At 29.6% G+C, this 26,056-nt stretch overlaps 1 protein-coding gene across 3 annotated transcripts in view; it reads right to left on the bottom strand.

Moving 5' to 3' along the window:
* Positions 1–2,292: 2,292 nt before the first annotated feature.
* The window catches only part of LOC106464210 (intraflagellar transport protein 81 homolog), a 26,101-nt gene continuing 2,337 nt past the window's right edge, over positions 2,293–26,056 (bottom strand). For all 3 annotated transcript variants that reach the window (XM_013924339.2, XM_022391914.1, XM_022391913.1), the window contains exons 2-15: positions 25,133–25,303; positions 22,668–22,768; positions 20,671–20,851; positions 19,409–19,564; positions 17,270–17,380; positions 16,287–16,371; positions 15,713–15,876; positions 15,213–15,308; positions 14,572–14,718; positions 12,403–12,552; positions 11,936–12,154; positions 9,253–9,339; positions 8,121–8,278; positions 2,293–7,346 (exon numbers count right to left, since the gene is read on the bottom strand). In XM_013924339.2, coding sequence (XP_013779793.1) covers positions 7,121–7,346; positions 8,121–8,278; positions 9,253–9,339; positions 11,936–12,154; positions 12,403–12,552; positions 14,572–14,718; positions 15,213–15,308; positions 15,713–15,876; positions 16,287–16,371; positions 17,270–17,380; positions 19,409–19,564; positions 20,671–20,851; positions 22,668–22,768; positions 25,133–25,276 — 2,025 coding nt within the window. In that variant the 5' untranslated portion in view covers positions 25,277–25,303 and the 3' untranslated portion in view covers positions 2,293–7,120. The remainder of the gene's footprint in view (positions 7,347–8,120; positions 8,279–9,252; positions 9,340–11,935; positions 12,155–12,402; positions 12,553–14,571; positions 14,719–15,212; positions 15,309–15,712; positions 15,877–16,286; positions 16,372–17,269; positions 17,381–19,408; positions 19,565–20,670; positions 20,852–22,667; positions 22,769–25,132; positions 25,304–26,056) is intronic.

Genomic DNA, 26,056 nt, shown 5'->3' with positions numbered 1-26,056 from the left:
CTATATATATATATATATATATATATATATATATATATATTCAGTTGCAGTCGGTGGTATGTTTGCTGAAAGCTTTTCATCTGTAATGTTTGCACCACAATCTAGTAGTTGGTCAACATGACTTCTCCAAATTATTTCAGATCCTGCATTCACTGTCCACGAGACCAGTCCCATCTTGAATGTAAATAATCCCAAATCTACTTCTGTCCCTTCCAATAATCTTGAACCAGCACAGCCTGTCCTACAGAAAACGCTCTCTCTTTCGTCTTCGTAATAACTGGAACTTCTGGTTCATTTTTACATGCAAAGACATATCTTGTTTCAACAGACCCAGTTGTGAGTGCAGCATTGCTGGAGATTCATTAGTTTTTGTATAGGGGTTTTATACATAAGTAAGAAGTTTAGCTTTCGACTAGTTTTAGTACTTCCCTTAGTAGAATTGAGTGCCTGTTCTATCGTTTAGACAGACTGTTCAGATGAACCACTAGTGGCTGGATGGTAAAGAGCAGCAGACTAAATATATTTGACACCATTCATTTTTAATAATGTTTCAAATTCATTTGAGACAAACTTTGGACCATTTTCACTAATAAGTTACTCTGAAATGCCATAGAGACTGAATAGTCCTCTTATAGTTTGGAAGAATTTTGCAGTACTAGTGGTGTCCACTATATGAACATCTAACCACTTTGAGTGAGCAGCAACCTCAGTTTTTATTTGTCCGTTGAATGGACCAGCATAATCAACATAAATATTGTGCAAAATTTTGCCTTCTGTTCAAACTGTGCATCTATTCCAAACCATTTTATGTAACTTCTAGCCAAGGCCTTCAACCTGACCATCTAGAATGTCCTTCGTGGAGCACGTTTAACCTACAGCTTCTCAGTTTAGTGAGTATGATAACATGGATATCCCACATTAAACATTTTTAATAAGCAGAAAGTTCATGGTGTTGGATACAAAAAGGTGCAAGCACGTTTTTTTCAGCAGTTATAGCTTCTAATCCATCTTTTGAAGCTTGTTCTACAACTTGAGAAAGTGCAGGGTCAGTTCTAGTTTTTTGGGAAGCGCCAGCATAATTAATCTGGTAGTAATTACATTTGACTACAGTCAGCTGAGTCAGCTTTGTTCTTATCTGTAATATTTAATGGTTATCTTAAAAGTCCATTAGCATGAAAAATCATAGCCATTCTTGTACTCAATATTGTGCGTATGAGCAGAGAAAAGTAGGACCTAGCATTGCAAAGGATGGAATTCCCTTATTTAGACCATAAATAGTCAAGATTTGGTAGTAAACAATGATCAAATGAACTGTCAACCATATAAGTAATGGTGGAATTTCTGCACACCAAAAGCTTTTGAACCAAAACAAAAAGCACAGAATAAAGAAGTAAAGCAACATGTACCTAAACAATCTGTACAAATAATATGCAAATAAAGAATTAATGTTACTTGTTTTTACCTTTGGGATTTTAATCCCTCTACTATTTGGGTACTTAAGTTGCTTTTGTGTTATTGGATTTTATCTTCCCTACTCATGGTCAGCACATACATTTATTGCACATTCAAAGTTTGTGTTATTACCAGCAATGCAGTTTATTGTTTTCATTGGAAAACACAAAGTCTTTACATCTGACCTTACTAAAAAACTGGATAGGAGTTCTACCTCCCACGAATCGTACTCTAATAAGTGTTATTATTTTCATCAGCAACAATGACTGACAATATGTAACAACCTTCAGTATCTACCTCTTTGTGAAACTTTCTGTGACAATAATAACTGACTTATTGACAAGCTGGCTTCAAAGTTAGTTCAGTGCTATAATGTGGACAAGGATGTCATAAATTTTCTTCCATGTGGTTATTTTCCAACATTTCAATACCATGAATGAGGATACCTTATCACAAGTTATTACTACCACTGGTATTTCTTGAAAGCTACGTTAAGTAGATTTCATATCACTCTTCTTCTTAGTTAACCAAATGGTCCCATGGGAAATTTAAAACAAATTTTCTCAAAGTCAACTAACACTGAAAAATTCATTAGTCTTCTTTAAGTGATGTTACAATAAAAAATAAGATGCTGTAATAACAACTGCATACAGCTTTCTTTTGAGTGTGAAATTAAAACAAATGTGACTGTTCTGTTTTCAATGCAACTTTTTGGAATAAGTTTAATATGTAAACAAAAACTTTGAAAGTTAAATATAATTACTAAACTTAAGCTATAAAAATTTTTATTTAAGAAATCAAAGTAATTCGTGTAAGAACAGTATTAAAAACATAAAACAATAACAGCAGTGAACAATTTTATTTCTCTTCGTAGTATCACATAACTGGACAGAAAAAATAACAATCATAAATGAATGACTCACTCATACATTAAATATATACGTGGGGAAATAGTGAAACCTACATTAATATATAAGAGCTTGCCCTATTCTTCAACGATTCCAGAAAAATTTATAAGCACAATAAAACTGTGAAGTTTGCTGTTTATCTTTGGTTTCTATACAAATAATGGATTTTACTATCTTTACTAACTTAGATATGTTTGCTGTTACTTCAGTAGTTATAATAGAATTAAAAAAAAACTACTATAATACACAAATATACTTTTGACAGAGAGTAAAAAATCATAAGTGATAATACTAGATGCAGTGAGTTTAACTCATCACAGAACTGTGGGAAGTCTTCTTGTTACTCATTCAGGGAACCTTATACATAAACTTTATATTATTGTCTCTTTGTTAGAATACAAATATATATTCTAAACACACACATACAAACTTGTTTCTATAATTTTGCTTGTTTGCGAGTCAAATCTGCAAATATTTTCTTTCATTAGTAATTAGTAACACCCATAATTTCACTTCAACTACAAAACTATAATAATCTTTTCAGGTTTAACAAATGGTCCCAAAGAAAATTTAAAACAAATTTTCTCAGTCAACTATCACTGAAAAATTCATTAATTTTTTAAATAATGTTCACTTGTTTTTCAATGTTCTGCAACTAACTATATGTGGATTACTCACTTATGATCTCAACCTGTTCCTTCCATTTTGTTTAATAAAAACATTCATGCAATTATTTCCTTAATTTTTTCTAAGCTTGACTAACTAGTACTACTGAAAGTAGTAGTCTCTTTGTTTCATTTTTCAGTTAAAATCTACTTACAAACAATAATCTTTGAGTTTTTACTTTATCAATACTATTAATCAGCTAAAACACACCCACCCAAGCACAAATCTTTACTCAGATTGTTTGATTTTCTAGATTGATTTATTATTAGTTATTTCTAGTAAAGACATCCTCCAGCATAACATAAGTAAATTAGATAAAATGGATAACTCTTCTATTGCACAACTACTACAGAACTTATTATTAATGTAAACAATTATGTATGAAATGAATTGTAAAAAAGACAGTATTTGCTCCAAGTTTCACATCAAAATTTTGTGAGTTACCAATTTCTTTTTTAAAAAAATCTCCAATTACTGATAAACACACAGTGAACTTAATTCAGCAACAAGCCTATGAGTCAAGTTAACCTAACTAAATTTTAGAAGTAAAACCATGACATCATTTGACATAAAAAACAATGAACATAAGTCAATCAGACATCAATAAAATACCACTTTCATTCCAAAAACAGTTGGTTTCAAAGACATACTAACTGTTTAATATGAAATTTAGCCCCATAATATATTATTTAAATGACTTTGGATAAAAAAACTATTCGTAATAAACAGTTTGTTTTGAAATAAAATTGCAATATTTACTGCTTACTCAGTAACTAAGTAATTTACCAACTGATAAATTTCCACAAAATAATTGGGCATAGTAATAAGATTCTATACAAATACATAGTTGGAGTAGAAAAAAATGTCCATTGAAACATAAGTATCAAACGTTTTTTGCTCATTTTAGTGTGAAAAGTTAAAATATAAGAACTTGTAGGTAAGGTAGCCTGACAGTTTGTTATGTTTATATTTCTTGTGTCTTGTAGAGTAGGACGTTTGAATATATTTTTATATTATTTTTATTATAATCTCAAAGATTTGTGATAATCTAATCAAGATATAAAGAAAAGTTTTTCTTGGTTACCTCAATTAACATCTAATTTATAACTACATACGGATTATGCTAAAAAAATTGAACAATAAGGTGTTAACTAAGGGACATAAAACATTACAACACAAACAATAGTATGGGCAATATTTTGTGTTCAGAAATTTATGCATGACCCAAAGCAAGAATCCATTTTTCACAGGTTTAGAGTTATAATGCAAATAGTAATGTATATGCTGCATCAGACAGTCTATTGTCTCATTTATCATAGGAGCAGGACAAATCAAACAAGTGTGGAAAATCAGTTGTTTTTTTTTTATAATGTCAATAAAACTCTAACATGACAAAACCCATTTTTGAATCAAACAGACTGTGGAAAATATTTGAAGGGGCAGTATCAACTTTATGAACAGACAGTGAACTAGGTCTGTGGCCACACAGAGATTTTGTGAAATCACATTTTAAATCAAAATTCTCAAAGATCAGATCACAAGTAGATGGCTAAGATCAATAAAGCAAGCAAAAGCCCTCATTATACAGCATAATATATTCTTTGTGTACAAGAGCTAAAACAAATTCAAAGTTTAGTAACAGCTATAGAAGCTGGGTAAACACATCACCTAACACCTGCTTATGTAGAATAAACCACTGGCAAGCAAAAGATTGAGATCTACCACAAGAATGTGATCCTGAGGACTCTTATCATGGGGGTCAAGAGTTATAGTATTGGATTTATTCTCACCATATGATATCTCAATAACAATTCTTGCTTTCTTTCTTCAAAAAGAGGAATGGACTTTCTGTAAAAACAGTTCTCAAAGGCAGAAGAACTGCAATAAGAGAGTGAATACTGAGAATCTTATTGGACTAGGGAAAACATATTATTCAGAATAAAATGCTCAATGCAACAGAGACTGTACTTGCAACAGAAATAACATTTACTTGGAATTTCAGGATTTGCATTGTTCAGTATGCAAAAATCATTAAATACCTTCACAAACAAATACCTGTTACATTAAGTTGCAGCAAATTAATTGCTATAGTTGTTTGCCTGATTCTCTGTTCCTAAAAATATGGATTTGAAAATTTTTTTCATTTTTATTTTTACACATACTCTCACTGAAAATGTCCTAAATAAATATCAGACATTTTATTTTCTATTTTGTTACACTTAAAGTATATATGACAAACATTTTTGGCATAACAAATGAATCCATTAAGTACCTTACGCAGTCAAATTTACTGAAGATACCAAAGTTTACCAAACAGATAATCATTATTCTGTATAACAACGTAGGTTAACTTGCCTTTTATGCACTTTTCACAAGGTAGTTCTAAATTATTGTTCCAGGGAACATCATGTTAGGCTTGCCATTTACAATTGTTAGAGAGGTATAAATATTACATTGATTGGAAAAAATAGAGTTCAAAACACTTATTACTTTAGGTGTTACTTCACTACAGTATATGATATATAAAAATGTATCTCTTATTTCTGCACTGAAATCTTCAATCCTCATTCCGTTAATTCAATCTTCAATTGTGGAAGATTCGTGCTTTTCAACAGAATGCCTGTTTTGTCTTTCTTGAAGCCTTGTTTCTTTGTTTTTTTCTAATAACCATCTTTTGATTGATTGGCAGCTTTCAATCTAACAGTAATGTCTACTGGAGGGATTCTAAGACTGTTTTTGTGTAGCAACACCTTCAGATTTAAAGCATAAAAAATTACAATTACCAATATAAAGAAATGAACTCCTTACTAACCAATACATACATTTTAATATTTAGTTAAAATGGCTGGGCAATTTCTTCTATCACAAGTATAATCATGCATTAAATTTACAATACTTTTTTCTTGCTTTTGCTGACTAGATAAATGTATGGCACTGTGTATCTCAAAGTATTACATTCAAGTTTGATGTTATCATAAATTCAAAAACTTTTAAGGCACTATTCTTCTGTGTTATTGACAAATAAAAAACTAGAAATACTAGCATTTTCAGATTTTATAGACATTTAACAGTACACAAAACATTCATTAACTAATTAAAGCTATTTGTGATTTACACATGCATCTAACTAATCTAAAAAAATTCTAAACCTATTTCAGGAATCATTTAACACAAACTTATACAATTTTCTTTGTTTGTCATTGTCTTGCCAGACTTACAGATTCACAATATGCAGAACATTTTTTAAAACATGGTTTCTATATAACAAATGTTTGTGATGTTCTTTGCAGTATTTGTATTACATTCATATCATGTAGGCTACTTTTAATGAGAGCAGGAGAATATACAATATATTGTATTTACATGTTTAACCTATTTTTAGTTCAACTACTGAATTCCTAAACAATGTTTACTAATGTGCATCAGAAACAGTGCACTAAGAATGTTATAAAAAAAAGCTTTTCACAAGATTAGTCTCCTATAAATTTAGAAAGGTAAGAAAGTTTTCTTAGCCATCAAACAATTTAAGATTTTAATAATATAACAAAATGAAATATCTGTTAAGAAATGCTTTTTTCTTTCAACTGATTACTTAACAGTTATAAAATATTTCATATTTTTGATCCCTTGCATTATCATTCTTTTTTTATGAGAAACTGTATTTATTTTACTTTGATCCCAAATAAGGTTTCACATCCTAATCAACCTTACAAATAAAACTTTCCCAGGTCTGAGCTGTTGCATGAATCATCTTGACAAAGTATAATACTAAGAAAAATAAGCAGTTTCTAATCTTAATTACTCTTACAATTAGTAAGTGGTTTCATTTCCAAGTTTGCAAGAGAAAATAGAATGTTTTAAACTAGCTATATGTACAAAGCAGCTAATGACACAATGGTAAAATTATGAAAATAAATATCCACTACTATGAGATTGGTGCCAAAAAATATATATATGAACAATGTTTGATTACTTTCAATGTGCACTATCTCATTTAATAGTGTAAACCTTCTTAAAAAGAATAAATTACTAATGCGTGCTGTTCTTCTCTCCTACAATTTACTGCAAGCCTTCTTTAACAGTAGTGGTTTAAATCACAAAACAAGCCTGTCACCAGACACTGCTGTTGAAACTCCAGGTCTGTGTTGAGCCTGCATGTTCTCCCAACACTGTTTCTTGCATTCTAAGAGTTTCTGGAGATCATTCCACATCTTCACCTGATGTTGACTTCCAGTATGGTTATCCCTGACTTCCTTCTGTTGGTCTCGAAGCATCTTAGCTTGTGATTCTTGTTCCTGAATTTTCTTATTATACTGCTCTCTGTTAAAAGAATATGTATGTAGAAGTTTAAACAAGTTCTATTTTTTAGTCAAAATTTTTCAACTGACTGTTTATTATCTCTACACCTAAAACTAATCTCTACTGTTGTAGTAATAGTAACTTGAGGTGAAAAACATAAAGTTCACTACATTTTATTAACACCTGCTAATTGTCAATTATCTGCTCTTATAAATTTACCACTTGGTAAAAAGTATAGACACCAATGATAGCTTTTCTTAGATCAGATGCACGTTTTCTAAACATAACATCCGTTTTCGATTGTCCTCATACACTGAAAGATAAAACATTTTGTAAACAACTGTGTTAAAAGGTCATCTTTCATAACAAAAGATAACAAAAATGTAAAGATTTAATCAAATGTAAACAATTACTACTACTTTTATTTCCATTTTAATTAAATAAATCCCCATCTATATATATAATGCCATGAATTAATAATTTAACATATAGTAATCTGGTTTCACTATGGTTCTTTATTTAATTTAATTTATTTTAATATATTATTTTTTCATGACACCTGTATGTTTAACAGCAGCATCTGTGATAGCTACCTGGAAAAAAGCAGCTTTGATCCAGATATTTTTCTTCAAATTCTGAACATACCACTGGTCACAACAAATGTACCCTTTAAACATAATAGTTTACATCTACTAAACACACACTCTGAAAATATCATTGGATGAAGCTAACTTTCCATTATGGTGTATCTTCCTTCTCAAATGTAATTTTGGTTTTGTAACTGATTTCACATACCTCAGTGATTTCTTTCTTTCTTGAGGGTCACTGGATACATAAATTTTTAACTCCTCGCTCACACGCTGCTGATGTTCTTCAAGGACCTCCATAGCAGCATTCAGGTAGTGATATCTAGACTCTTCTGATGATACCTCCTCTCTCAAATTCTGGACCTCCTAGTTTTATATATATGAAAACTTTACTGTAACTTTGATTCATAAGCCATAATGAGATCTGATCACTGTACAAAAACTTTTTAAAAGCTTATATCATGCTCAAGTGTTTAGATGTATGAAAATTACACTAAAATCTTGTTAAAACCAGTTTATTCTTTGTATGTATATATATATATATATATATATATATACAAGACTCAATCTCACTCATTTCTAAAAGTTAATGAAAACTCAAGCTAAATTGTTAAAAAAAAAGAGAAGATTCCTGATGTGTTTATTACACACATTTTCATAAGGGCTCAGTCTTTATCTGTATATGATTCAAACTCTCTTCTTACCACATATCTGAATGAAAAACTGTAGGGGATCTTCCATTGTAAACAACAATTTTGTTTCTTAGAGTGAACTATACAGTACAAATACCATAAGCTAGAAGAATACAGAGATTTCATGTTGTATTACCTTTCTATTACCTAAATTACATAATTCTTACAAGTATTAAAGTTATAAATGTACTAAAGATTTAGTGATTATTATTATTTTTATAACAAGTAACATAATTTCCAAAATAAGAATAATATCATAAAATTACAAGTTGTTTCTAGACAAATGTAAGGTAATTATCACCGATCTTGGAAGTTTCTTTATGACACACACACACATGTACATAAACACACACAAAATACATCAATATGAAACTTCCAACATTAGTGTCAATTAAGCATTATAATGAACTGAAAAACGGAATTTCACAGAAAAGTGGTATGACTAATAGCAGTTGTTCTGTATTAAGTTATAAATAACAACCCCACGAAAACCTTATGATTAGTTATTTACAAAAAGTTAAAAACTCCTTCCTTGTTTCAGAGTATAATCAAAAATCCAAAACATTTCAAATGCAACACAGAAGAATTGACTCATACGAAGAAATATTACAATATGAAGCCTGATTCTGATTACTCTTCCATCTTTACCTGTTCCAACTTGGACAAGTTGCTTTCCAGCCCAGCTGACTGAGAGTCATATGCTGCTTTTTTCTGGTCATATTCATACTTCAAATCCTGTAAGACAGGGTTTTACCTTTGAGATATTTAGCCAAATCTGTATTCATTAATAATAAAAGAAGCAGATTTCACCAAATAGAAACCAAACAGCATCAAGTGCTGAATACAATGTTTAATATCAATACTTCACATACATCACTGGATTTCTAAATTAACATTAACAACTGGTATATTGGTATTATAAGTGTTATGTTTATATACGTTATGTTTTTAGTAATTTTTTTAATGTGATAACCCATGATTATAATAATTTTGCTTAAACCTTAAAAGACTTGTTCCTTGCTAATTTTATTTCAAGAATGTATTAAATGTAATTTATTTGATAGGGGGGTGTAACAGGCATATATTTTTAAATGCCACCTTCTTATTGTGTAAAATTGAAATACACTAGAGTACAGTCATGTGCTGTTAATTTACACTGTGACTGGTTGTCATCCAACCAATCAGAAAGTGTCCCATCAATATGAAGCCCTTAAAAATAAAGGAAGTCGTACCATTCTATGCTCATTAGTAGTAGTAGTAGTATTCCACTTTCATCTCCCACAATTTAAAAAGCATATGACAAGCATGTAAATAGGCTGATCTAGAGCACTCTATTCGAAAAATTGAAGCAAGATTCCATGTTTTAGTAAGGGCTTGTGAGCAAGACTCTGAAAAGGGTCCATGAAATTAGCAGTGTTAATAACAGAAGTGGTTGAGGTAGGAAACTACAACTCTTCAAAAGGGATGTTAAATGTTTCAGGGTAATGTTCTTTATGAGACAAACAGTAGTTGAGTGCAGATATTTGTCAACAACGTTGCTATAAATACAACTCTTCAAAAGGGATGTTAAATGTTTCAGGGTAATGTTCTTTATGAGACAACCAGTAGTTGAAAGCAGATGTTTGTCAATAACGTTGTTGTAAATACAACTCTTCAAAAGGGATGTTAAATGTTTCAAGGTAATGTTCTTTAGGAGAAATACAGTAGTTGAATACAGATGTTTGTCAACAACGTTGTTGTAAATACAACTCTTCAAAAGTGATGTTAAATGTTTCAAGGTAATGTTCTTTAGGAGAAAAACAGTAGTTGAATACAGATGTTTGTCAATAATGTTGCTGTAAATACAACTCTTCAAAAGAGATGTTAAATGTTTCAGGGTAATGTCCTTTATGAGATAAACAGCAGTTGAGTGCAGTTGTTTGTTAACAACTTTGCTGTAAATACAGGTGTGAATGTTTTCTCGAGATCAGTGAGATATACATTAACATGAAATCGTTTCAATTAATTTTTAGCTGATTGAAAAATATCGCTGAGAAAAGGTTAAAATTATTATTAGACCACAAACAGTAGAATGAGCAAAGCTGAAGAGGTGTGCTCTTTACAGATTAATCCAAGTTCCAATTGTTTGGCAACAATCATTGACAGTTTGTTCAACAGTGGCGAGGGGAATGTATGATAATCAATATATATCTTTTGTGAAGTACGGTGGTGGGATCAGATGAAGTTTGGGGCTGTATCTTAGCCAACATTGTCAATGTTCTACACAAAACTAATAGCACTCTGAAAAACACAAGCAGATTATGATCCATCATGCCATTTCCTGAGGAACATTACTCACCAAATGGGAGGAGTTCAACTTCCAGTAAGACAATGATCCTGAACATACAATACAACAAATGTGGTGAAATGGTATGTTAACCTACACAAAGTCCCAATATCAACATTCTTGAGGTTGTATGAGCAAATGTCATAAACAAAAAAGTCAAAAAATTTACTAAACAACTTGGCTGAGATGAAAGGAATAATACAGAATATCTAGAACAATATTCCACAACTGTATATAGATAACTGTGTGGCATCATGAAAAGAAAATAAGGTGTAATCTTCTGTGCAAAGCAAAGGGCTCACATACAAAATATTAGTGCATTGTACAACTTATTTGCTTTTCTTTTGTATTTTCTGTGATAATATTTATACCATTAGTAAATTAATGTAGTTATTAATACTCATTGGGTGTGACATCTATATTTGTGTGTCCCTTGTGCATTTTTCATAATGTTTTCCCACTACTTCCTCAGATCCATAGTCGGGCATACTAACCACTGGGTCAAACTCACCTCACAAAGAGAATGAATCTACTGAACTACAATATTCCTTATTGGTGATATTTTTCAAAACTGAATGATTGTATCCAATACAAAAGAAATACATTACTCACACTCAAGCATTATAAATCTGTTTGTATTTTTCTTTTGATAAAATGATCTTTTAACCCTTTGAGTGTGTAATTAAATTTCAGGTGGGTTCACAAAAAGTGTCAATTATCCACTAACAAATGAAATTTAGAACTTGACCTTTTTTTTTAATTTTTTCAATTTCAAAATCCACTAGTTGCACTTTTGCACTAAGGCAGGAAATTCAAGAATGTGCAAGCATCTCAACTGTCACACTATGAGGAAAAGTTTTTGTGACACTGTGGAGTAAATTCACTTGTCGCACCAAACGGCTATAAATGTCAAGTCGGATAAATCTAATTATAGCATCCAAAGGTTTTAGTGAACAGGCATACAGAAAGGTTTAAAAGCAAATATAATATTTAATTTTAAAATACCTGGCATTGCTGTCTCAGTGGCCGCAATTCTTTAATTATTGGAGCCAAATGAGCCTTTTTCTCATTTATTCGGGCATTTATTCTTCGTACCATGGTAGACATCTCTTCCAAGGTATGACCTTTTTCTTCATCAAGCTGTGCTTTAACACTGGAGACCTTCTCTAGTTCCTCTTGTGTTGAATGAAACCCACCTATTCCCTTTTGATCCTCTAACAGAGACTGATCCAGAATCATTTATTATAAAGATTTATGTTTTGTATCCACAAACTAGTAATACCAAAATCATTGAAGTAAATTCTTGTTCTTTCTCAAGATACATTAAAACATGCAAGTTGATATTATTCAGAATTCAAAATATCTCAGTTTAGCTTATTTTTAAAATATCAACATTTCATTGAAAAATGTTGTTTTGATTTAGAAGATTATTTTAAAATATTTGCTTTACAAGATAAATAGTGAAAACTTACCAAACTCTCTGAAACAGACTTTTCTCTCTGTTCCAGAATTTCTTTGGTTCTGGCCAAAACACCCGTTTCTGCTCGTAAATCACTTAGTTCCAGTTTCTTTTTCTTGTACAAAGTACTCTTGCTTCTTAGTTTTGTCACATACTTTTTAAACTATCAAAAAGTTAATTAGAATATGTTCTTAATGTCAAAATAAAAACTAATCTCGTTTTGAAAGACAAAGTTTCCCTTTAGTTTTAAATTAAGCTAACTTCTACATTGTAACTCTTAACATCATAACAACAGTATTAAAACACAGTTTGTCAGACATTAATAATGTAAAAGAACAAATAGATATATATATATATATATATATATATATATATGTGTGTGTGTGTGTGTGTGTGTGTGCGTGTAAGTCTACTTATTTTTACTCATACTAATTCATACAGATTCTGTATGATGCACCATTATCCTGATTTTTAAGAATCATTAAAATGCTAGCAATGTAGAATCATGCAAAAAAATTATGACTATTGTGATATTATGTAATATGGACTTATTTCATATATAAAAAGAAAATATACATAATATCATTTAAAAATTCAATGATATACACCATAACTGTTCAATATCATCATTATTTACACCATTTTCCATTCAAGTAAAATAGTGCTGTAAAAATATTTTAATAAAAAATAGTATAGCAGTAGTTTCATGCTTAGGCAAAGTTATGACTATAAGAAACATTATAATATTTGACAGGAAAATAATATGTAACAGTATAGTTCATTGTGTAGATGTAAACATTAAGTTAAGCTGTTTTTAATGTGATTAATAACAGTTAGTAAATATATGTATTTTTAATGTACTTTAAACAGAGCATTTGCAGCTGGGGGACAATGTTTTTAGTTGTTTCTATTTTAAAATTATACAGTTTTTTTTATGTAGATTTATGCAACAAACTAAATGTCAAAAAGTAAAATGCTATTACTATTCCTATTACAAAACAACCACAAGACCACAAAAAATATCTGTTCCTCAAATGTCCCCTTATTTCAGAGGTACTCATCTAAAAGAGCAAATATTACTTGCTTATTGCATCATCAGAGGCTAAAACATTGAGAGACCCTACTAAACAAGCAGTTATGGATGCTAATTTTCTAAGAAACCTCCTTCAAAAAATGCACAGTTCAGTACTTTTAAAATCACCAAGATAGTAAACTATGATCCATACATTCAAATATAAAATTAAATTTAGTAAACTACAAGAAATGCCTAAACAAACTGTTACAGTTTTATTATTTAACAATAGATCTCTGAATAAACCAGACCTCTGGTGGGCACACATTCTTAATTCTCTTGCAACGTTTATGGAACATACACTGTCAAATGAAGCATCCAACAGTATTCATCAACCAAAAACTAAAAAGAACTGGAGGAGATACAATGATTTTCTTTTTGAAAGATGGAGAATTTTTTTTACTAAACTTTGCCTGAGATCATGGTGTTCCTGTTATATCTATAGGAATTATCATGAAACCAGCTATTATTGTAAACCTTAAGTACTAATCAGCAGATTTTCTGTCAAAATTGCATATATCTTGAAGTACAAATGTCAGAAGCATCAGATTCAAAGACTTCTTATATTAAGCCACATTTCATTGATTTGTGGAATTATAAATTATTCTTCTTTTTATCAATACAAACTTGTGTTTCACAACAGATATGTTTTTTTTAATGTGCAAAAATAATTTGATATAAATTTTATCAGATTATAATTCTAGGTTAATTTTAAAACTAAACAAAATTCACTGGATCACAGAAATATATTTTATGGGTTCAAAATCATAACACTTTTTTCAATAAAGTCAGCAGAAGTGGATGAAGCTGAATATCTGATACAAATATTCAACACTAGAAATATATGTAATGCATGGAATACATAACATGAATATTTTCATAAATTCAAATTAATTAAAAAGCATTAAAAAGGATTTTACCTAGGCAGTACAGATTATTTAAGCACATGTTTATTTGTTGCAAACTGTACGTTATGTATGAAACAGATAACACTATCTGCCAATGATTTTAGAATATTGGTATAATATATCTTAAAGTAATAATAAATTTTTACACAGTTGCTTTGTGTTTATTGTTACATTTCATATTTTCAAATGAGCCTGGTTGTACCTCATCTCCTTTTAGAACTTCTTCTCCATCAAACCCTTTAGTTTGTTCTCTTTTCTCTTGCAGTTCCTCTTCTAGTTGTGCTAGTTCAGTTCGTACTTCATTCAACTGCTCAGCGGCTGTCTCCTTTTTACGGGCAATCATAGCAGCCTGTATAAAAGAGAAATCAAAACAATGTATATATTACTGAAAAGCCAAATTGTTTTCCATATAATGTACTATTCTGAAAATACACATATTTTTATGAGTTTATTGTTTGTGTGAGCCCAGAAGTTGTAATAGTGAAATGTTGGACAAAATAAAATTCATATTTCCATAGAGTAAATGGTCTTTTTTTTTCTTTTGCTTGTAATGCAAATATGATTGTTTATTAGAGAAACTGAAACAATATTTTACACTTAGTAATACAATATTAAAGAAATTGCATTAACAATCACTTAATTGGTAATTTCTTTGACATCTTTTGTTTCAACTATTTATAATAAACAAATCTTTTTAATTAGGTATTTTATTACATTTCTTCTAAATAGAGGTTACAATCCTTTTTGTTTTCATAACAAAAAAATTAATATCTTCAGTAAATATCTGTAATTAATGTGTGGAAAATAGAATCTAAATTATTTTGAGTTAGTTAGAATACCTACTTGTTGCCTGAAGAGTGAAAGCTTGTCATTAACGGGTTCACTGCTAGCCATTTTTTTCTCAATTAGCTGATTAACTTCAGTATTCATTTTCTTTATCTGTAAACGAATATTATTGAAAAATAAAATATTCAATAACCAAACTTTGTCACAAACTAAAAGTAATGAACAAGTTTTTGTGAAAAAGAAATATTAATAACATATTCTGAAATAATACCCTTTGAAAGATAATCTCAAAAACTTAAGGATTTATTTCATATCCATAATCTTATTCAATAACATATATACAAATAATAAGTTCCTAACAGTAATTGTAAAAGAAATGGAAAATACACTTGGTTGATGAATCAATAAAAAGGTATAAAAGCACGTTCATTTCATTCTCAACATACCAGCTGTGCAATACTTTAGAATCTCTTTATAGTTGAATTCATCTTTTTTTATCACCATGCTTCAAAATTTATCCCAATATACCTGTTTAGATTAAATGCATATGGCTTTACCTTTGCATTTAGCTTGTCTATATCTGACTGACCCATGGCTGGCTGATTGACAACATGCTGCAGATCATGAATGTATTTCTGACGGACACTTATCTCTTTAGGAAGCTTTTCTTTTACTAAGTACGAGTTAACACGTACCTCTTCTTCAAGTTTCTGTATCAAACCTGTAACAAATATCTTATGAAATAAAAACCAAAATGTAATTTAAATATTGTGAAATAAAATAATTTCTTCATTCACTGAATTATAAATTTAATGGTTTATGTACATGTTTGTGTGTATGTATTAAAAATCCTAATTTCCAAAAATGATGTTAAATTATCTTCCAAAATACATCCATAACTTAAAAACTTACAATAGCTTTTTATCTTGAAAAAAATGAAGTAAGTTTTATAAAATATAATTCTACATACCTATAACTCAGGATACAATAAAAAGTTAAACTAAATTATAAGATTAAAATTTTTATAATAATATCACATTGGACATTATTTGCACACACAAACCCATCAGTTAGAATATTTTTTCTATTAAAATGTTTAAACAAATTCCTCAGTTGTTGTTTTTTACACACCTTCAGGTGTTGCCCCAAGGGCTGCATGGCGCAATTCTTTCACCTGTTGATTTAAACGCTGAATTGTTTTTTCTGCATGTGTTAACTGAAACAAAAAGAAAAAACATAAAACACACACTGTACTTGTAGTTCAAATTAATTATTAAAATTATCTAAGAAATGAGCCTTTATCAATAAAAAGTGAATACTTTATTAGCTTAAGAAAAATATTCCTGAAATCCTTGTTTTCTCTTCAAAAACATACTTTTTGAAACTTGTTAGTAAATATATAGAGTAAAAACATTTCAAGTCACACACTTACATATTAGTTAACCTTTCATCACACTTTCCTTTCTTATAGAACAATTCCTTCAAAATTTATATATTGATGTATATTTTGCTAATTCCATTTTTTATTTAAAAAATTGGCATAACAGTTATCCTTTAAGCTATTTTGTCCTTCGCCAGCCCAAAAATGTTACTTTGGTAATATGCAATAATGATCAAAAACTATGAACATAATCACAATTTAAAATAAAAGTACGCTATCTACATCTATTTTTTTTTTCTTTATTAACTACAAGGTATTGAATTATTTCTTGGAATTGATAATTAATAAATTAAATACATTTGTGCTTATTTTTTCCACAAGCAGAGTAGTTGTTTAAATTGTTCATGTAATGTGGCATTGTGAAATAATATGAACAGCACAACTAAAAGACAATTTGTGGAAAATATTAATTAAAATATATAATCTGGTAAAAGACTCTATGTTGCATTCCAAGTTTTTGTGTATGTGTGTGTGTGTACTTGCATATTTTTAAAGTTATCAAACCTCTTACTGTTCTAGGATTTATTTCTATTATAACTAGCAATTTAATATTGCTAAATGCTGGAAACAATTTTTTTCTCTGTATGTGTAATTTCTTGCATCTTTTGGAGATACAAGAAATTTGTAATCTTGCAACTTCTGCATTCCTATTTGTATTTTAAATTATCCTTACCGCATTTCGCTGATCAGTCTTTTGCTTTGTAAGATAATCTGCTCTGTCATGTTCTTCACGCAGATTACGAGCAATTCCCAACATTTCATTTTTATTGGGATGTGAATCAACCTTGAATTCAGAATAAAATAATCTCCATTATTAAAAAAAACATTTAAACTTCAACGTTCACACCCTCTCTCTCGATATACATATACACACACACAAGCACACACATCATACATACACATGTATAAACCATGCAGTAAAAATAAAATTCGATACGACAGGAGGATGGGAAAAAAAAATTTTCCTTTCTTAAAGTTATTTATAATTTACATAAAATATATATTTTTTTACAAGCCAAGCATTATTATGATTTTTTTTATATCATTAGACAGTCAAGTGGAACTCTGTAACTTAATACAAATTCAGATATGTAACCAACACTTTCCAAGTAAATCAGGTTTCGTCTCAAGGCTGTTTGTTTAAAAACTACACTGAAAACTTTGAACAATCAATCTCAATTTTATACTTCATATAAAATAAACATAAACGTTGACCTTGATACCACTTGAATCTAAATGTATTGTCTCCAAACACTACTGATTATATCACAAAAGGAAGTTATTAAAAGTAAACTATATATATATATATATATAAATGTCTGTTTTAATTTTAAACTCATATTTAATACTAACATACTGTGAATTTCTTCAAGTAGTTTTAATAAAAACACCAGAATGACTGAATGAAAATACAAAATCATAAAATTTATTTTTGTTACGTTGAAAATATATTTCAATAGACAGGACAACTGTTATAAACATAAAAACCAATTAACAGTAGGGAACATAAAAACAAAAACTTGCAGGAAAAAAAAAACAAAATAGAAAACTGGGTCTCGACAAGATAGTGCAACAAAGCTGGTCTGTCTAACTGTTTTTATATATAACAATCACAAATAACATTTGTTCATTTCTTTAAACAAAGAAGTAAATAGTGTAATTCACAACAAACACACAGAGTATGTACTCAGCTGGCTTTACTCTGCACCAGACAAAAGCATTAAAGACTTTTCTTCAAAGGAATTAAATACTTGAGGACAGTTTTCTTCTCAAAAGATATTGGCTACTTTTTATTGTACTATAGCTATTATCAAAAGTTTATCTTAAAATTATATTTACTAGGAAGGTTGATTACCGATTCTTAATGTAAAGACAAGTCCATTTCATGATGTGTTAGTTTAAACAAGGGTTGTACGGAAAATGTTCAATGGCAAAAGTGCTGCAATGATTGATGTACATTACAAAATCCCATATAGGTATTTATTCAAAATTTATATAACCTATTTTAAAACAAGCTAATGTTAACATATTTCTTGCATCTTCTTGTGATCATTTCTTTAACCATTCAAAATAAAAGCTATTAACTAAAGACATGAGAATCGAAATATGAATTTTTGCATCGTCTACACATAATGTGGAAACTAATATTTCAAAAATATTGTATGTTTTCTACATCTTTCCAATAAAAATAGTTCCCCTAATATGAATTTTTATTGTACCAGTAGTGTTGTAATAAGATTATTTTAAACTACAAATGCTAATGGCCAGAATTTATTGCACTTAATTCAAGCTCGTGTAATCAGACAATTCATTTGAGAATAAAAATAAGATGCAATACTTTGTTGACACAGTTTTTGTTCCTGTTTACAAATTAACAAGATTTGAAAAATACTGGCACTAGCTCAGGGTACAAGAAAACTTCATAAATGATCTTAAAAATTATGTAAATTCATTCATAGCTTTATACTTAAAGGCATTTTTCTCCCACTTAACAGTAAAAATTCCATGTTAGCTGGACAAAAGGAGATGTCACAAGAACGGAAATGATTTCTCAGACTAGTGGTCTTTGCATCTGTGTATGTATGTTTATTAATCACAACAATATATGTAATGATATATTTATTACTAATTATGTCACAATGCTTTTTTTTTATGACAGAATTAGCAATTAGAAATATTATGCAGCTTTACTGTTACAAGTTTTAGATAAATCAGACTGAACATATTTACCCCAATTATATCCAACAGGATAGAATCTTAAGAGCAAAGTATTAAATCCTATTTTTGGTACATGAACAAACACAACTTTTACCTTTCGTTTGACTCTTTCAATTTTCTTTGTCAGTTGTTCTTTTTCCTCTTCCATGTGTCCAAGATCCTTCCTTATTTCTTGTGGTGAGAAACCACTGGTTTTTAATGCTTCATACTGTTTATGGACTTCTTTAAAATCTTCAATTAGTTGCTCATACTGTTAATTAAAATAGTGTGATAACTTATATCAAGCACAAACTAGGAATTTTAATACACATGTAATAAAGAATCAGGTTAATTAAAAAATAACAATAAAACATTTGACCAAATGACAAGAACTTACATGCTATTTGTTGCCAATACTATAAACTAATTTCTACATAAAACAGAAAGAGATCTTGAAGAACATATACAGTTGTTTACAAAGGAATCCATACATTAAAGACAAAAAAAAAAGTATCATTCCAATTAACCAATGTAAATTTTAAAAAAAATTGTAACTGGGCTGACTTGTTTAGATTTCAAAAGAAACAGAAGGTTGGATAAAAATTTCAATGTGGCAATAACTAAAAGTTTCAACTTAAAATATCAATGAGATCTATTCTGGATAGTACCCACACACAAAAAAAAAAAACAGTCAAACAAAAGCTATAGAGTTCTTTACTGACATATTCCTAAAATGTTCTATTTTAAAGAAAATTTCACAAAGACCAAAAATCATTAGCATCAAAGCAAACTTTGATGGGTGATTTAGATATTCATTTGGTCATTTTTGGTATCTGACCAATCTACTTTATCATATTTTTCAATGAAGAAGTTCATACATTATTTTGCACGGTCAATACATTCTTATATGTTTTTCCCTTGAAAGATTGGACCAATGATGGCTGTATGATCAAAATTAAATTATCCAAGAAAATATGAAGATGTGAGCTACAAATGGCCAGCCAGCTGTGTAAAATGACTTAAATATAGCTTGGAACAGTCTCAATTACAATCTATCTTCAAGTCTTAATTGGTAAACTACATCTTATTTAGTCTAGAGTACAAAACACCTCTAAAGTTTTACACTATCAGCTCAAATCTAATTTTTGATATAGCTTCCCTAATATCATGACCGTAAAATAGATATTATATAAATTAATATTTTGAAATCAAAATAATAATTTACCTGAACTATCTCTTTAGTTTATGAGTTGTATATGTTATTTTTACAATTTGTATTTTCAAGTCTATCTGTTAAAGGAGGATGAGGAACTAATTTTTTTTTTATCTTATTTTTATATATATCACAAGAAATGTCTCACCAAATGAGAGATTTACCTGTTGATACAACTCTAAGACATCAGCATCCCCTTCAACAGCTGGAGCAAGATCAATTTTGACAAGATACCGAGCCAAGTAAGCCCTTTTCTTAAGTTCTTCCAAGCGACGTAAAACCCATTCCAGAATATGATGTACAACTGCTTTCTCTCCATACACAATACCTTGACGAAATTCACTCCTAGTGAAAAAACATATATACAACTAACTTAAATGTGTGTAGTTAGTATAATAATGTTGCAAGTTATGAAATACTTTACAGAACAAACTGAATACTAAATCAGATAGGTGAAAGTTCACATTCTTGATACATAACAATATTGGAAAAATTATTTTGTACAAAGTAAAATGTCTGTATTTTTTTTTATACAGGGTTTTTTTTTATTGACAGTATCATACAAACTATTATTCTAAATTTAAGCTGGAACAATTCTTCTTCATTTCAACATGAAATGGCCTGAAGTTCAACTGTGTGTTTATTTACAAAGCGACATAAGGATTTTTTTATTGACAATATCATACAAACTATTGTTTTAAATTTAAGCTGGAACAACTCTTCTTCATTTCAATATGAAATGGCTTGAAGTTCAACTGTGTGTTTATTTACAAAGCTACATAAGGGCTAACCACACATAGCCACCTCTAATTTGGAACTGAAGGAAGGCAGCTAGACAACAGTACCCACCACCAACTCTTGAGTTATTCTTGTCCAACCAACTAGTACGATTTGACCATCACTCATATACTTCATTCATGGCCCCAAAACGTGGAGCAACTTTTTACGGTAAAATGACCCAAACCATGAACCCACAGATTCACAATCCATGCATGATAACTAACAGGCCATACTCTGTAGGAAGTCATAAAGAAAAGACTATTGAAAAACAAAATATACTATATGGTGAAGTAAAACGGACTCAAAACACCACAGATACTATATACACTTCACCATTATAAAAGGCTTAATGGTATTTCTTTGGTTCCTGACCCAAGCTGTGCTGATGAGCCTTGAATAGGAGAAACTGCCTCATAGATTTTTTTTCAATTTCACCTCTGGTGAAAAAGAAAAGGAATCTTTAACATAAATATACCAATGAAATAAGGAACGGGGATTAAATAACTTACATTAGAATATGACTTCAAATAATTTTTCCTAACATGAATATGAGAGTTCTTAGACATCAACTCACCAATTACGTGTAGAATGAGAAATAATATATGATTCATCTACCTTACTATGTTAACAACTGTCTTAAAATGGAAAAAATAACTAAAATTTAACTAGTACATGTATTTGTAGTGTAGTAAAACATAACCAAGATGTCATCAAATTTAAAACACTTTATTGTAGTCTATTGTAACCAATTAATTAAAAGCTCTAAAAATAGTTGAAAAGTGCTGAACACTGATGGAAAAAGATAAATAACACCTTATTATTATCAGGAGAGATTGTACAAGTTCATCAGGAAAAAGTAGAATGTACATTATCAGTGCTTCAGATTTATCAATATGAAAATTGAATAACATTAAAATCTGTCTTCAAGCTCAGTATGTAAAAAAAATATATGTGGACTGTTCTCCACATTAAGTGGTTTTCCTTTAGTTATGAGCTTTCAGCCCTCATACTGGGGACTTCATCGAGCAACAATGCATATTGTTGTCTGTGTAAGTTTTTTACATGTTAATTTACCTACATTATAAGTTTTAAAAAACAATCAAACTGTCATGAATATTTCTTGTTTATGATTAACAACACATATAAAACAATTTTTGATCTCTTCATATACATACAGTATGTGTTAAATGTTTCATAATAACCACTTAAAAGTTCATCACTTAATGCTGTCCATGCAAAATTCTTCAATTGTATATAATTTTTTTCTTTACATATTTGTTTACATATTTTTTTATCAACTGACCACAGTTTAAATTTTATTTCATTAAGTCAAATGGAACAAATCAACTTTCAAAGATAATCACTTTATTATTGTACTCACAAATCCACATCTGGAGGTGGTTTATATTTCAAAATTCGAAGAAATCCCAACATCTTCACAGCTAACTGTTCTGGGTCCTCTTCTCTGACATCCACTTTCACCTGTTAGTATCCGAACACATTCTTTCAGTTTTGAAAACATTAGAAGAGTAAAAATGCAGCAACAAAAACTGTCTAACAAACAAAATACTCCCAAAAGATTCAGTAGACACGAAATGCTAAAGATCAAAGTGATTGAAAACATAAAAATGCTTTTTCAAATGTGTAAAAATTATTTGGTAACACAGTTAATGTAAAATAAAAAGATAATACTGTTAAAGCTCCCAGTTATTAGTATATCATCTTCTAAGATTTTTTTTTCAAATTATCTTGCATACTTCACTATTAATCTGACAAGGTACATAAAATAAATGATATGGTGAGTAATGAAGTTCTGTCACCATGTTTCATATTGAATTTCATAGTTTTTAACAAGGACTTTTGTTATTCAATATTTATGCTCATGTAACTTGTCAACAATACAACAGTAAAGTCTGCTTTCTTAATTTACATTCACAACTCCTTAAATCTAATCATAGTCTATAGATATAACCAACCCAAAGTTTGAGAATAAGCATTATTTTTATAAACAATAACCAACACATTTACAGATATATATCATCATTTTTCTAAAATTACTGCTAAACTTTGTGCTAAATGTATATTATACATATTATAGCTATTTTAATGAACTATAATCAACTTCAAAAAGTAGCACTGGCTGCTACATTTCTATGCCTATCATAAGTTTATTTTATAATAATTCATAAGCTTTCTTATCTTTTCAAACACTTCTCTTGATAACTAAACTTTGCTTACTTTATATCAAAACTTTAAAACATCTTTAGTATTATATGTTGAAAAATCTTACCTATTATTCAATATTAGAGGCAGCTTCATTGCAAGCTACCAAAAAGATTTGGGGCTTGGGTCCCGAGAAGCAGCTGCTACTCAAAATAAGTATAACATTATCACAATATACTATAATTTATGTAACATAGGTTCAGGGCATTGTGAAATTATCCAGGAATGGACCCTGTGGGTAGGTGCCCAATGCTTTCCTTACTTTGAAGTAAGAAATGTATATATATATATACATTTCTTACTTACATATATATATGTCTAATATCAATTTAGAAATGATTGTATGACTTATTGTTTCAGAGCCATTTACACATTTATTGCAGTTTTGTTGATTATGTATCTTTGATAGTTTATTGCCTGCCAAACATTCATGGCCTATATTTAAGAATTCATGACATGTTGTTACTCTTGGCAGTATATCCTAGACATTTAGTTGTCTGGGGAGAAATCATTCAGCTTTTGTGCAGATATTGTTGCACATTAGCACACAACAACATCTAACAAAATTTACATTCATGATCATACCAAGTGCATAGTAGAAACAATACAAATTACTTGTTATATTATATGTAACTATAGCTTTAATAAGTATTACTTCATATAAAGTAACAAGAATTGAAATTATCTTGAAATTATCACTATTTTCACAAATAATAAAAAAATAACCTCGAACAAATATACATACATACTATTGATTATGTTGTTTAAGCAAGCTAAAACAATACTAATGTAAATTTCACAATTTTTCAATAGCTTGGTAGTACAAGAATGATTTATTTTCTTAAATCTCTTCAAGTTATATAAAATAATACTTAAGGATAGCAAGGGGCCTGTTGCCCCATTGAAGCTATTCCATTCACTAAGCTATAAAATAATATCCTCAAAGGCAGTCCTTATAAGCTAAATATTTATCAAACTTTCACTCAAAGTCCCTTAAATTTACTGCATCCACTATATCTGAAAGTAGCTCATTCCAAAGTCCAACTACTCTGATAGTAAAGTAGAACCTTCTGAGCTAAAGATGACTCCTACCCTGCAAAAATCTGTCCCCTTTTTTTTTCCATTCTTACTAATAAGTAAGAAGAAAAAAAAAGGTGCATAAATAATTTATTGACCATTCCCCCACCTATGTCATTGATGTAACTAAGAAGCAAAGGTCCTAACACTGAATCTTTTGGTGCCTCACTAGTGACATTAATCCAGTTTGACTGACCTCCCTCTGTTTTCTTCCACCCAACCACTTTTCAACCCAACAAGCCAACTTATCCCTCACACCTATAGATATTTTTTTTAACAAATCTCGTTTTATGTGGCACCTTGTAAGATTCTTACTGATAATCCAAATATTCCAAATTCACACACCTTACCCTCATCTACATAAGATATTTAATAATAAATCTCATAAGACTCTTAGCTGTGAAGGAGAAACCAAATGAATTTTGTCTGAAAATTAATTGGAGCAGCAATATTTAAATGAAGAACCAAAGAAAACAGTAAAAGATAATACTAATACCTGAGAACCTTAGGTTTATAATGTTGTACAATTTAAAAGATGTTACTTACTCTTGAATCAATTTCGGCAAATACATCATTGAGAACTTGTAACAGATGTTCACTTTTCAGAGAATCAAAGCTGATTAGATTCAACTTCCTGTTAAATGGTTCTTTGTTGAGCTCTTGAACAATAAACTTGATCTGCTCACTCATCTTTGTATCCAACAAAATAGTTCAAAGCTGGCACAAACAGAAAAAACAACACATATTATAGCAATTTAATTAGGATTTCCTTGTAAAATTTGAAGAAATAAAAGTTAAACTTTCCCAATTAACATTAAATTCTCATTTATCAACAATCTCCATTCTCTATCATTAAGCTATATTAAGCATATGGCGACTAGAAATAAAAAAAGGCTAATTTTGAATAAATGCAACAAGAATTATTTTCATGAATTTCAAAACTGAATTAATTGGAGATAATGGTCAAATGTAGAAAAATTTTAAATATTCAAGATAAACATATTCCTTATAGAGAAAAAAGGAAAGTTTTAAGTAAAAGACCAGATTGGCTCACAAAGAATATAAGGGATAAAATAGAGGAAATTTAAATTTACTAATGACAGGAGACTTAAAGCATTAAAAGAGATCAAGAGAGTTAAATTGGTTTACTCGTATATCTTCTGGTATTCATTTAATAGAAGTAATACACCATGTAAACTGCAATTATCTATTACAGCAAAATAAAGGTATTCTGCCTGATGATAGCTCAAACAAACATGGCTGAAATATGTAGCAAAATATCTTTGTTTTTGCAGTAATTAATAATGGTGGTTTAAATGGTGTATTACTCTTATTAATCAAGAGAGTTGGTTAAAGAGCACATTAGGAAATCAAAAAGAGTATATGAAAAAGATTGGCTAAAAACATAAAAATTAACAGTAATGGTAAGCAAAATGTTAGAATTCGATGACAAGGAACCTACTTGAGGCT

The sequence above is a fragment of the Limulus polyphemus genome, unplaced genomic scaffold, assembly GCF_000517525.1.
Source record: "Limulus polyphemus unplaced genomic scaffold, Limulus_polyphemus-2.1.2 Scaffold1588, whole genome shotgun sequence".
NCBI classification, from domain to species: Eukaryota; Metazoa; Arthropoda; class Merostomata; order Xiphosura; family Limulidae; genus Limulus; species Limulus polyphemus.
The sequence above is the reverse complement of the archived record's forward strand: the minus strand, read 5'-3'. Positions and strand labels throughout refer to the sequence as shown.